General features: G+C 42.9%; 1 protein-coding gene across 1 annotated transcript in view; it reads left to right on the top strand.

The window, feature by feature from the left end:
* The window catches only part of CPA6 (carboxypeptidase A6), a 241,128-nt gene that overhangs the window by 119,483 nt on the left and 107,005 nt on the right, over nt 1–14,640 (top strand). Inside the window, exon 2 of the mRNA XM_040432198.1 lies at nt 2,819–2,894. Coding sequence (XP_040288132.1) covers nt 2,877–2,894 — 18 coding nt within the window. The 5' untranslated portion in view covers nt 2,819–2,876. The remainder of the gene's footprint in view (nt 1–2,818; nt 2,895–14,640) is intronic.

Below are 14,640 nucleotides of genomic sequence, written 5' to 3'. Positions count from 1 at the left end.
TATAAACCATTCCTGTCTTCCAAATAAGAGGACTGTTTTCTGTAGTCTAACTTGTTTATTGGTCAACAGGATTGTGAATTGGTAAAACTCTAAGAATACAAATGGCTTGTATAAGTAAAAGGCATAACATGAATTAGCAGAAGCATAGACAGCATGTATTATAACATTACATTAACACTGGGCATATGTCCAAAATGGCTGCCTATACATAGATTGCATGGCTAGCTAACAGAAATAACTCCCTGAGTGACACTTATACCTAGCTAAACAGCTCTGCATGACATAATGTCTTTGAAACAAGGTGGATGTCACTCACCAGATATACTTGCACAAAGATGGTGGAGTTTAAGAAGGAGAACTGCATGGAACAGCTCTGCTGATGTCCTGTAGACTGAAGACTGGGGCTTCTCCTTCCCAGAATGCCTTGCACTACCCACAATGCCTAGCACCTCCCAGAAAGCAATGATCTTTATTAACAAGAAAATTACATTTTTACCACCGCTAGATGGTGATGTTACCTAACTAATAACTACAGGAATACAGCAGATGTAATGTGTAATGATACTGAAATTAATCTCCCTGTGCTGGGGGAAGAACAGGTCTCATAAGTGGAACCAGACATTGGTGGCATCAGGGGTGCACCACCAATGAGGCCAGGTGAGGCCACAGTTTTATGAGTTTTGTTTTTACAGCATTTTCTATTTGGTTAAACTACTTCCATTCTCTGCGTCAGTACAATTACAAAGATACCACATATCTATAGTTTTTCTTGCGTTTTAATAACTTTTTTATTTTTATGTGTATGAAGCTGTGTGAGGGCTCATTTTTTGCGGGGTAATCTATATTTTTTATTGATACCATAGGGTGTGTATGACTTTTTTTTTATTTTTATGATCACTTTTTATTTAATTTTGTGTGGGAGAGACCAAAAAACGGCAAATCAACCATTTTGACTTTTTTTCTGTTTTGCTTTTGCCGTATGGGATAAATATTTTAATATTTTAATAGTATGGGCATTTTCGTACACAGTGATCCCCTTGAGGTTGTTTATTTTTAAAAAAATTTCATGTATTTTAATTTTGAGGAAAGGGGGTGATTTGAATTTTTATATATTTTTTATATTTTTAAAAACTTTTTTTCACACTTTTTAATGGTTCCCATAGAGATCTATAACAAGCAATCATTAGATTGCTTTTCTCATAGACCACAATGCATTCACATGGAGTCATTTATTAGGGCCGGCGTTTTAGAAGTCGGTCATAATAAACCTTATTATGCAGACGTGAGAGTAGCCCAAGTCAGAATTCATAGTTTACTTAATCATGTGTACGTTATGCAATAAACTTTATGTAGGCTGTACATCTTGGAAATTAAAACCACGGTCTTAGAGAATCTTAACGACATACAGAATCCAAGTATTGAAAACATATCTAATGTTGCCAAACCCTTTACTATATGTCATGGAGGAAAAACAGTCTTTTAAAACCTGGAATACTGAAAAAGTACGCGCCTCTCCAAGAGGAGGTATTATACAACACCTCATGTTGGACTGAGAGGCCTGTTTGACTCTCACATTAAACATTCAGGTACGCAGAAATGTTATGTTTCACTATTGATCAGATTTTCTTTTTCGAAAATAATTGATGTCACTGTAAACAGTTTTAATCTTCATATGGATGTGCATATATAAAGCTGCTCATTCTCATTCAATAGCCAGCCAGACCACTATCTCTCCCAACTCCCCCCTGGCTCCTCTATACACATACACGCTCAGCCGAACCCGTCTGTGTATTCTATGGGTAGGGCGTAGAAAGCCGCTGCCAGACACTTCTGACTTATCTTCTGGGAGAACAAATAGATTAGGTTTTCGCCGGATCCTTGTCTCTTCCAACATCATCTGTCAGGGGAGAGTCAGGAACTCTTCATACACATTAGAGTATCAGACAAATCTGAGGTTCTCAGGGGGTTCAGGAGACAAATGATTAAGGCTACTTCCACACTAGTATTTTCATTTCCACTATTGAGATCCGTCATATGATCTCAATAGCCTAAGAAAATGCTTTGTCAATGGGGACAAAACTGAACAAAACGGAATGCTCCAAAATGCATTCCGTTCCTTTTGGTTGCGTCCCCATTGTGGACAGAATAACGCTGAAAGCAGCGTTTTTCTGTCCGCGATGTGGTGCGTCCTGACACACAATGTAAGTCAATGGGGACGGATCCGTTTTCTCTGACACAATAGAAAACTGATCCGTCCCCCATTGACTTTCAATGGTGTTCATGACTGATCCGTCTTGGCTATATAAGACCTAATACAACCGAATTCGTTCATGACGGATGCATGGGGTTGTATTATTGTAACGGAAGCGTTTTTGCAGATCCATGACGGAGCCGCAAAAAATGCTAGTGTGAAAGTAGCCTAATGTGTATGGCCAGATTAACATGGTAATGGTGCAACAAACCTAATCTATACTATGAGTAAGACCGCAGTTGATGGAAACACTTAGGCTATAAAGTTCCACAGGATGAATGATTTTTAATACAATGCAATAAAAAAAAATGGATTTTATATCCTTATTGGATCAAGCTATTCAATCTACCTTCACTACGGAAGACCTTGTGACCTTCTCTCTCTATGTTGGGTGAACAGGCTTTTTTTCATTATTTTTTTTCCAACAGAATCAATAATCTATAAGATTATTATCTATAAGAGAGATATGCTGAGATCTTATTACTGTAAGGCCCACACTGCTTCTCAAATGATACCTTCTACCGTATGTCACATTTTGTTTCTCATGCTGTGTTTAATTTATAACAGAGACAAAGTTATACGAATCATTCCTCGGTGCGATAAAGAAGTAAATGAAGTAAAGAATATGTGCAGTCAGCTACAGGTAAGTCTGCCATCTCCTCGCCAATATTGTCATACCTCCTGTGACAGTCATTAAGAGAAAGCAGACTAGCAAAGTGTCTTATTCATCTATAGAACCTCTATCCTCCAGAAAAAGGCTAGTCTACAGCTTTGATGACCTTGGGGCTGGTCACACTAGCATGCGGAGCACTGGACGCTTCAGCATGACAAGTCGGGTGCAAGAAGCTAACTAAGGGGTTGATGTTTCACACTTGATAGCACCAACTAAGAATGGTAGAAGCAATGTAAATTAGGAAGAGCACTGTAGATTTCCAAAATTGCAGAAATAATGCATATCATTTGGCATATTTTAGTCAACCTAAGAAAATAGTACGTGGACCAAGGGATTATTACATCATGGCAAACATTGGTTGGAAATGTCTGGGTAAATGCAATAACATTACCATTCTTTCTCTATGTAATTTATATAATACTAGCAGAAGGTGGTACATTTAGTTGTGTGTGCTCCTCCTCCCACCGGTGGCTGCTGCACATGGAGGTAACTAGGAGCCACACACTATATGTGCGGGGTCTGCGCTCCTGAACATAAATGCATAACGGCATAGGCAGGTTTAGCGTAGGACCCGCCTGAACTGAAACCACCTTGTTGCTTGGTAGGTGGGCTTAGATATGTTTTGATCAAAATGTATTGACCAAGTGTCTCAGATTTTATCAATAGAGTGAGGGCTTAGTCCATATGTTATGCTTGCATCTGTTATTATAGTGCATTATTTTCTGTGACTGTACAAACTATTAATTTACAAATCCTTAATAGGGTATTTGACAAAAGGGTTTCTGATCTATAGGCACCGTGTTATAAAGCACAAGAAACTAAGCAGATTTTTATATAGTTATATAGGAAAATATTCAATAAAACTTGCATCTAATTAATTTACCAGCTGAAGGACCCGGCTTCGCACGGGTAGATTTCATCTATTTCATTTAATGTTTGTGTGTGTCGTAAAAAGATATCTACAGTATCCACTATAACAGTGACATCTACAGTGACCTCCACAGCCCCCCACACATTTAACACTAAACCCCCCACAGTGCCGCATCTCCTTAAAATGGGAACTCCAGAGCAGCCCACCCCTTTAACTTTGAACTGCACAGCAGCCTGCCCATTTAACAGTGAGTTCCACAGAACCCCACCCCCTTAACAGTGACCTTTACAGCAACCGCCCCTTAACATTGACCATAGGTTACAGTCCCCTTAACTGTGACCTCCACCATTCCCGGCCCCTTAACAGAGACCTCCACAGCTACTGCCCCTTTATCAATGATTGCCATGGTACCCTGCTCCCTTAACAGTGACCTCACAGTACCCTGCTGCCTTAACAGTGACCTCACAGTACCCTGCTGCCCTTTTTAATAGTGGCCTCCACAGTCCCCTCCTCCCTTTACAGTAACCTTCGCAGTGCCCGCCCCTTTAACATTGACCTCCACAGTAGCCTGCCCCCTTAACAGTAACATCCACAGCGACCTCCCCTTTAAATGTGACCTCAACAGCGACCGCCTGTCACGGATGGTGTTGCAGAAAACAAGAAGTAACAAATAAAGATCCGACTGACTTGATCCCAAACTAAGGAACAAAAGGGTGAGCCCTATTAAAGCCCTAGAGCTCTCCCTGACTGCTCAGCCCATGCAAAGTTCTCAATGATAGAAAGTTGCATGTCCACGTACCTCGACTGAGTGACACCTGAAAACCCTATAACAGTGAGGGGACACGACCACCGGCTCCCTACACTTAATACGGAGGGAGTCAGGGTCACCTAGAATCAAGCCAACAGGAAAACACAAATAAAGGGATAGACTTATCTGAGGAACCAGTAGTAGCAACTTCTAGCAGTGAGCACAATCCAGGAAGTAGTATAAACCGCAAAGTGAAGCAGTATGGGAGGGGATATAAAGGGAGGCGATCACTGCTAATAGATGACAGCTGGGAGAGGGAGGAGAGAAGACAAAACGAAACCAAAACAAAAGAACATCATGCAGGAGGTACTGAAGAACGTCTGTCAGAACTTCTCAGAGATCTGGCGGTGACACCGCCCCTTTATTAGTGACCTCCACAGTACCCTGTCTCCTTAACAGTCATTTACACAATAACCCGCCCCCTTAACATTGACCTCCACAGACCTCGGTTCCCTTAAAATGTGACCTCCACAACACCCCACTCCCTTAACAGTGAACTCTACAGCACCCCGCCCCTTAACACTGACCTCCACTGTTCCCTGCCCCCTTAACAGTGACCTCCACAGCGACCCGCCCCTTTAACAGTGACCTGCACAGTGCTGCCCCTTTATTAGTGACCTCCACAGTACCCAGTTTCCTTAACAGTGATTTCCACAACACCCCACCCCCTTAACAGTGGCCTATACAGCAATCTGCCCCTAATACTGACCTCCATAGAGGACCGTTCCCTTAATTGTGACCTCCACAGCAGCCTGCCCTAGGGTGGTCAGAGGTCTGGTTTTAGGCAGGACAGTCTGGCTTTCAGATGTCCTTTTGAAACAGCTCACTCTCAGACAGCAGCACTATGCTGTCTGAGCGTGAGCTGCAGGGAGAAAGTCACTCTCCCTCCCACCCCTGCAGATGACAGAAGTTGATTTTTACCTTCATTTTTTCAATTCCCGTCAGCTGCGGAGCGGGAAGGGGCATGGCTTAGCGGGATGTGGGGGTGGGGTTTTTAAGTCCTTCTTTTACCTGCCCCCTGAACTGTGAGCTCCACAGCACTCCACTCCCTTAACCGTGTCATTCACAGCACCCTGCCCCTTTAACTGCTTAAGGACCAGGCCATTTTTTGCAAATCTGACCAGTGTCAATTTAAGTGGTGATAACTTTAAAACGCTTTGACTTATCCAGGCCATTCTGAGATTGTTTTTTCGTCACATATTGTACTTCATGACACTGGTAAAATAAAGTAAAAAAAATGTCTTTTTATTTATAAAAAAAATACCAAATTTACCAACAATTTGTAAAAAATTGCAAATTTCCAAGTTTCTATTTCTCTACTTCTATAATACATAGTAGTAATACCTACAAAAATAGTTATTACTTTACATTCCCCATATGTCTAATTCATGTTTGGATCATTTTGGGAATGATATTTTATTTTTTGGGGATGTTACAAGGCTTAGAAGATTAGAAGCAAATCTTGAAATTTTTCAGAAATTTTCAAAAACCCACTTTTTAGGGACCAGTTCAGGTCTGAAGTCACTTTGTGAGGGTTATATAATAGAAACCACCCAAAAATGACCCCATTCTAGAAACTACACCCCTCAAAGTATTCAAAACTGATTTTACAAACTTTGTTAACCCTTTAGGTGTTGCACAAGAGTTATTGGCAAATGGGGATGAAATTTGAGAATTTCAATTTTTTGTCAAATTTTCCATTTTAATCCATTTTTTACAGTAACAAAGCAAGGGTTAACAGCCAAACAAAATGCTATATTTATTGCCCCGATTCTTTCGTTTGCAGAAACACCCCATATGTGGCCGTAAACTACTGTATGGGCACACAGTAGGGCGTAGAAGGAAAGGTGCGCCGTGTGGTTTTTGGAAGGCAGATTTTGCTGGATTGGTTTAGTTACACCATGTCCCATTTGAAGCCCCCCGATGCACCCCTAGAGTAGAAACTCCATAAAAGTGACCCCATTTTGGAAAGTACAGGATAAGCTGGCAGTTTTGTTGGGATTAGTTTTAGGGTACATATGATTTTGGTTTATCTATATTATAACTCTTGTGGAACACCTAAAGGGTTAACGACGTTTGTAAAATCAGTTTTGGATACCTTGAGGGGTGTAGTTTCTTAGATGGGGTCGCTTTTATGGAGTTTTTACTCTAGGGGTGCATCAGGGGGGCTTCAAATGGGACATGGTGCCAAAAAAAAAAAGACCATCAAAATCTGCCTTCCAGAAACCATACGGCGTTCCTTTCTTTTTGCGCCCTTCCGTTTGTCATACAGCAGTTTACGACCACATATGGGGTGTTTCTGTAAACTGCTGTATGAGGGTAATAAATATTATGTTTTGTTTGGCTGTTAACCATTACTTTGTTATTGGAAAAAAACTGATTTAAATGGAAATTTTTTGGCACCGTTTTTTTTTTTTTTTTTTACCGTGTTCACCTGAGGGGTTGGGGGGGTATTTTGATAGAGCAGATTCTTACGGACGCGGCAATACCTAATATATCTACTTTTTTTAATTTTATTATGTTTTACACTATATTATCTATATTACACTATAAAAAATAAATTTGTATCTCCATAGTCTGAGTCATATATATATTTTTATTACCCGATTATCTTAGGTAGGAGCTAATTTTTTGCGGGATGAGAGGACGGTTTTATTGGAACTATTTTGGGGGGCATATGACTTTTTGATCGCTTGCTATTACAATTTTTGTGATGTAAGGTGACAAAAAAATACCTTTTTTTTTACCGTGTTCATCTGAGGGGTTAGGGGGGTATTTTTATAGAGTAGATTCTTACGGACGCGGCGATACCTAATATGTCTACTTTTTTTAAAAGAAATTATGTTTTACACTATATTATCTTTTTATATATAAAAAAAAAAAAAACATTTTAGTATCTCCATTGTCTGAGTCATTTTTTTTTTCGTTTTTAGCCGATTATCTTAGGTAGGGGCTCATTTTTTGCGGGATGAGAGGACGGGTTTACTGGCACTATGTTGGGGGGCATATGACTTTTGATCGCTTGCTATTACAATTTTTGTGATGTAAGGTGACAAAAAAAAACATTTTTTTGCACCATTTTTATTTTATTTTTTTGACCGTGTTCATCTGAGGGGTTAGGGGGGTATTTTTATATAGCAAATTATTACGGACGCAGCGATACCTAATATGTTTTTTTTATTTATTTTAGTTTTACTAAATAATATTTTTGAAAACCCTTTTTTTTGTTTTAGTGTCTCAAGTCTGAGAACCAGTTTTTTATCCGATTGTCAGTGGCTAAATTGGGATTAAATTTAGTACTCCATGGAAGTGTGGTACTCCCTGAAGCAACCAATAATGCAGAGGCCCGGATGATCGGGGCACGTGTCACATTGAGTAGTGGTGTCCTTCCATATCCCCCTCCTGTGACACACTCTGCCCTTTTTTTTGGGTCCGTCCCTTCTTTCCACACCTGGAAAGTCTTGGCCAGGGACGATCCGGGCGCCTACAGTTCTCTAGGTACTCCGGCCTGCTCTTTCCCGGTCAGAAAAGATCAGGGCCTTGAGGACTGCCTCATAGAACTGAAGGAATGTCCCTGTGTTGCCAGCGCTCCGGGACAGGACAAAAGAGTTGTACAAGGCAACCTGTACCAAGTAGACCGCAACTTTTTTGTACCATGCCCGGGTTTTGCGCATGGCGTTATATGGCTTGAGGACTTGATCAGAGAGATCAACTCCTCCCATATACCGATTGTAGTCGACGATACAATCGGGCTTGAGGACCGTTGCTGCGGTACCTCGCACAGGGACAGGTGTGATACCGTTACCATGAATGGTGGACAGTACAAGGACATCCCTCTTGTCCTTATATCTGACCAGCAACAGGTTTCCAGTGGTAAGGGCACGGGTCTCACCCCTGGGGATAGGTACCTGGAGGGGGTAGGCAGGGAGGCCGCGTCGATTTTTCCGCATGGTCCCACAAGCGGATGTGGATCTGGCGGCGAGGGACTGGAACAAGGGGATACTAGTATAAAAGTTATCCACGTACAAGTGGTAACCCTTATCTAGCAGTGGCTACATAAGGTCCCACACAAGTTTCCCACTAACACCCAGAGTGGGGGGACATTCTGGGGGTTGAATACGGGAATCTCGCCCCTCGTACACACAAAACTTGTAAGTGTACCCTGAGGTACTCTCACAAAGTTTGTACAGCTTCACGCCATACCTCGCCCGCTTAGAGGGAACATACTGGCGGAAAAGGAGTCTCCCCTTGAACGCAATGAGAGACTCATCAACCACGACCTCCCTTCCAGGTACATAGGCCTGTACAAATTTGGCCCCAAAGTGATCGATGACCGGCCTGATTTTGTACAGCGGTCATAGGCAAGATCATGGGGGGGGGGGTCATGCTACATTATAGTGCAGGCATTTCCGGATGGCCTCAAACCGGGGTGTCTGGTAGAGGACGTCCCCACTCCAGTAATGCCTGACACTAGGTTTCTTGACTAGGCCCATATGCAGCACTAGGCCCCAAAATGTCCTCATCTCGGCTGCACTGACCGGCATTCAGCCATCGGGCCTAGCCAAAAAGGAGCCCGGGTGTTGAGCAACAAACTATTGGGCGTACAGGTTTGTTTGCTCCACCATTAGATTTACAAAGTGGTCACTGAAAAAAAGACTAAAAGTCACAGTTAGTGAAGCCCACTGTGGAAATCTGGATTCCTGGTTGGCCTTCAAAATCAGGAATCACGGGCTCATAACGCTCTGGGGTACAGCAGACAAGTTCACCGGCAGGGGGCTCCGGTGGATTTAACTGGTGGGCCGGAAAACTAGTACGAGCCCCAGAGCTGCTCATACTAGGGTGGGCCACAGGGTCCCTAGCATGGCGGTCCCCTTGCTCCGCCTGGCGGCGTCTCCGCCGCCTTGGGGGCTCATCATCATCGCTAGATAAGGACGCGGATGACAACAGGAAAGTGGGGTCATCCTCGTCCTCACTGAGACTCGGAGGCAAGCTGGGTGTATGCCTCCTCGGCCGAGAATATCCGGCGGGCCATAAAGGAGTGCGTGTCTGCGTGTGTGTGTGTGTGCGTGCGTGTAAATCTTTATTTGGTGTGCGTGTGTGTGGGGGCACGGGTGTTTGTGAACTCACCCTAAATCAGGGTGGGGTGTGCGATGCGCTAACAGTGGCCGGCGCTAAGAGTGCTGGCCACAGTCAGCGCACGCACAAAAAAAAAAAAAAATGCCTGCACCCCAAAAAAGTTGTGGGGGGGGGGGGCAAGCTGCAGCACCCCTGTTGGGTCTAGGGTCACACAGCTGTGCTGTGGACCCCAGACACCCAATTTAGGGTGATGCAACCAAAACTTTTTTTTTTTTTTTCTTCAACTAACTTATCCTAAATTTCCCTGCCTAATCTAACTTGTCCCTAGCCTTTCCCTAAATACCTGGGGGTGCTGGGGCACAGATGGGATGCTGGATCCTGGGCTCTGAACAGATGGGGGGTGCTGGCTCCTCGGGCTCCGGACTGTAAAGGAGAAGGAGAGGAGCGCTGCGATAATTTGAATAAAACCGCCCGCCCAGCCCACCAATGAGAGCGATCCTGAGAGAGATCCCACCTCTCAGGATCTAAGGATGGTGATTGGTGGTGTATTATCACACTACCGATCACCATCCTGTTCCGGGTTGTCGGGTCCTCAGAGACCCGAATAACCCGGAAACGCATCAAACCGCAGGTCTGAATTGACCTGCGGTTTGCTGCGATCACCTACATGGGGGGGGTCACAGGACCCCCCCCTTGCATTTAGCCAAGGTGCCTGCTCAATGATTTGAGCAGGCACCGGGTTCCGATCACCGCCCGCCGAGCGGCGGTAATCGGAAATACATAGGGCGTACCGGTACGCCCTGTATCCTTAACGATCGGGAAATCAGGGCGTACCGGTACGCCCTATGTCCGGAACAGGTTAAAGGAAATCTGTCACCAGGATAATCGCCATTAAAGTAAAGCCATAGCCTAATATCACTTAGTACCTTATTTCTAGATGTGCCTTTGTTTCAGCAATAGATGTTTTCTATCTTCTGAAAATCCAGTTTATTTGGTATGCAAATGAGCCAGTAAGGTGCCCAGAGAGGCGTCACTCTTGCAGGAAGGAGCCAAGGCACGCCTCCTGCTAGTGCCCAAGCCCGCCCTCATGCTGGGAGCAGGGAAAGGGGAGGGGTGCAGAGTTATGGCTTGAATGTGATGTAGGAGGGGTGGGTGGACACATTGTGGCAGAAGTTGATTTTTACCTTTATTTTTTCAATCCCCGTCGGCTGCGGAGTGGGAAGGGGCGTGGCCTAGCAGGACCGGGGGCAGCGTTTTTAAGTCCATCTTTTGAGATTGGCCTGAATGGCCACCCTACCTGCCCCTGAACTGTGAACTCCACAGCACTCCGCCCCCTTAACACTGTCATCCACAGCGCCCTGCCCCTTTAAAACTGACCTACAGCAGTGAAGAAAAATGGAAAACCTGTTATGGAAACCTGGTGTAAAACTGTGTGTATGTAGAGACTAAGAGCCTACGAGCTTCTATTGGCTGATAAGGGTCATGTGACCAGGCTTCTATTGGCTAATGCATTTTTTGGGAATATCTCTGGAACAGTACGTGCTAGGTAGCTGAGATCCAGTGTAAAACCTTCCCGCACACATGATGTACCTGTGTGCCAAATTTCGTGATTGTAAATGCGACGGTGAGGATTACTTTAGCGGACATACATACTGTACATACATACCCACATACATACACTCAGCTTTAAATATTAGATATCATTCCTCATTCTGGGCTTAGGAGTCAGTGGGGTAGCTAGGCTTTCCTGCACCTGGGCAAGGATTCAGGATCGCGTCCTCCCCTCCCCCCTCTGCACACATGCCACTCAAATATACATTTTATTTTTTTAAACATTTTTATTAAAGCATAAAATCTTTACAGAATTACAAAAAGGAGGATAAAAGCGCATATGATAAGGAGTTACATATCAAAACCAAAAAGACATCCTATATATATTCTGCCTCTACCCTCCTCTTCACCTTCCAAAAGGAACAGTAAATACTCTATGCTCCCCATTCCCTACCCCCCCCCCCCCAAACCACCCACACCCCTACCCGGCTGACCGCGCTGGGACTTCAGAGCTCCCCACCTGCACCTAGGAGACCTTTCAGGAATCATAATTATAAGTGTTCAGCCCAGTTAGCCCAGACTAACTCACATTTATGCCTCTGCCTTATACCTAAACATCCACTGTTCATAATGTTTTATTCTAATCGTATAGTTTTTCCATTCGGCATATGTCGGAACGTTTCCAGATCCCCATTTCTGAATAATCAATACCTTAGCAATCATCAATCCCTTCATCCATAGTTGTAATAAGGAAGACGGTATTTTAACATTGATATCACTTGGTACAAGCCCAAAAACCACAAACTCAAATGAAGGGTCTTCTGTTAATTTACCAATAATTCCCAGACTTTCAAAAATGGGCTGCCAATATCTCTGAATACTGGGACAGCTCCATAACAGGTGTAAAAATCCTGCATGTTCGCTCCCACACTTCCTACAGGAATTTTTTCCCCCCGTGTCATGATATAATTTGGCCAGAAAATTAGGGGTATAATATAACCTATGTACAATTTTAAATTGGATTAACCTATGTTGATTAGCCACCAAAACTCCTTGAATATTTTTATATACCCTTGCCCAGTTACAAACCGTGTCACCTAATTCCTGATTCCATTTTCTTTCACTCTTAAACTTTGTGCATCGACCTATCTCTATTTGTAGCCTAGCATAGATTTGTGATATTTTAATGTTCATACCCAAATAGGAAAAACAAAAGTCTAAAAATGTTTGGTCTTAAACTAATAATAAATTCTTATTAATCGTGAATAAAGGCTGCATGTACCACTTGTGCGTAGCTGAACTGAGCCATAAAAGTGATATCTTCTTCCAACTGAATTTGAGCAAAGGCCTTTAATTTCCCCGCCGGAAATAAGTGAGCAACTACTGTAATCCCTATATTAACCACCTCAGCCCCCCTAGCTTAAACACCCTTAATGACCAGGCCACTTTTTACACTTCTGACCTACACTACTTTCATCATTTATTGCTCGGTCATGCAACCCTACCACCCAAATGAATTTTACCTCCTTTTCTTCTCACTAATAGAGGTTTCATTTGGTGGTATTTCATTGCTGTTGACATTTTTACTTTTTTTGTTATTAATCGAAATTTAACGATTTTTTTGCAAAAAAATTACATTTTTCACTTTCAGTTGTAAAATTTAGCAAAAAAAAACGACATCCATATATAAATTTTTCTCAAAATTTATTGTTCTACATGTCTGATAAAAAAAAAATGTTTGGGTAAAAAAAAAATGGTTTGGGTAAAAGTTATAGCGTTTACAAACTATGGTACAAAAATGTGAATTTCCGCTTTTTGAAGCAGCTCTGACTTTCTGAGCACCTGTCATGTTTCCTGAGGTTCTACAATGCCCAGACAGTAGAAAACCCCCACAAATGGCCCCATTTCGGAAAGTAGACACCCTAAGGTGCTCTTTGGAATGTGGGCAAAACACAACTTTACCAATTTTTTTATACAAAGTTGGCATTTGACCAACATATTTATCTCACCCAGCATGGGTATATGTAAAATGACACCCCAAAACACATTGCCCAACTTCTCCTGAGTACGGCGATACCACATGTGTGACACTTTTTTGCAGCCTAGGTGGGCAAAGGGGCCCACATTCCAAAGAGCACCTTTAGGATTTCACAGGTCATTTTTTACAGATTTTGATTTCAAACTACTTACCACACATTAGGGCCCCTAGAATGCCAGGGCAGTATAACTACCCCACAAGTGACCCCATTTTGGAAAGAAGACACCCCAAGGTATTCCATGAGGGGCATGGCGAGTTCCTAGAATTTTTTATTTTTTGTCACAAGTTAGCGGAAAATGATGATTTATTTTTTATTTATTTTTTTCTTACAAAGTCTCATATTCCACTAACTTGTGACAAAAAATAAAAACTTCCATGAACTCACTATGCCCATCACGAAATACATGGGAGTGTCTTCTTTCCAAAATGGGGTCACTTGTGGGGTAGTTATACTGCCCTGGCATTTTAGGGGCCCGAATGCGTGAGAAGTAGTTTGAAATCAAAATCTGTAAAAAATGGCCGGTGAAATCCGAAAGGTGCTCTTTGGAATGTGGGCCCCTTTGCCCACCTAGGCTGCAAAAAAGTGTCACACATGTGGTATCACCGTACTCAGGAGAAGTTGGGCAATGTGTTTTGGGGTGTCATTTTACATATACCCATGCTGGGTGAGATAAATATCTCAGTCAAATGCCAACTTTGTATAAAAAAAATGGGAAAAGTTGTCTTTTGCCAAGATATTTCTCTCACCCAGCATGGGTATATGTAAAAAGACACCCCAAAACACATTGCCCAACTTCTCCTGAGTACGGTGATACCAGATGTGTGACACTTTTTTGCAGCCTAGGTGGGCAAAGGGGCCCACATTCCAAAGAGCACCTTTCGGATTTCACCGGCCATTTTTTACAGATTTTGATTTCAAACCACTTCTCATGCATTCGGGCCCATAAAATGCCAGGGCAGTATAACTACCCCACAAGTGACCCCATTTTGGAAAGAAGACACCCCAAGGTATTTCGTGATGGGCATAGTGAGTTCATGGAAGTTTTTATTTTTTGTCACAAGTTAGTGGAATATGAGACTTTGTAAGAAAAAAAAAAAAAAAAATCATCATTTTCCGCTAACTTGTGACAAAAAAATAAAAAATTCTAGGAACTCGCCATGCCCCTCACGGAATACCTTGGGGTGTCTTCTTTCCAATTTGGGGTCACTTGTGGGGTAGTTATACTGCCCTGGCATTCTAGGGGCCCTAATGTGTGGTAAGTAGGTAAATGACCTGTGAAATCCTAAAGGTGCTCTTTGGAATGTGGGCCCCTTTGCCCACCTATGCTGCAAAAAAGTGTCACACATGTGGTATCGCCGTATTCAGGAGAAG

Source organism: Bufo bufo, chromosome 5, assembly GCF_905171765.1.
Source record: "Bufo bufo chromosome 5, aBufBuf1.1, whole genome shotgun sequence".
In the NCBI taxonomy this organism is placed as follows: Eukaryota; Metazoa; Chordata; class Amphibia; order Anura; family Bufonidae; genus Bufo; species Bufo bufo.
The sequence above is the reverse complement of the archived record's forward strand: the minus strand, read 5'-3'. Positions and strand labels throughout refer to the sequence as shown.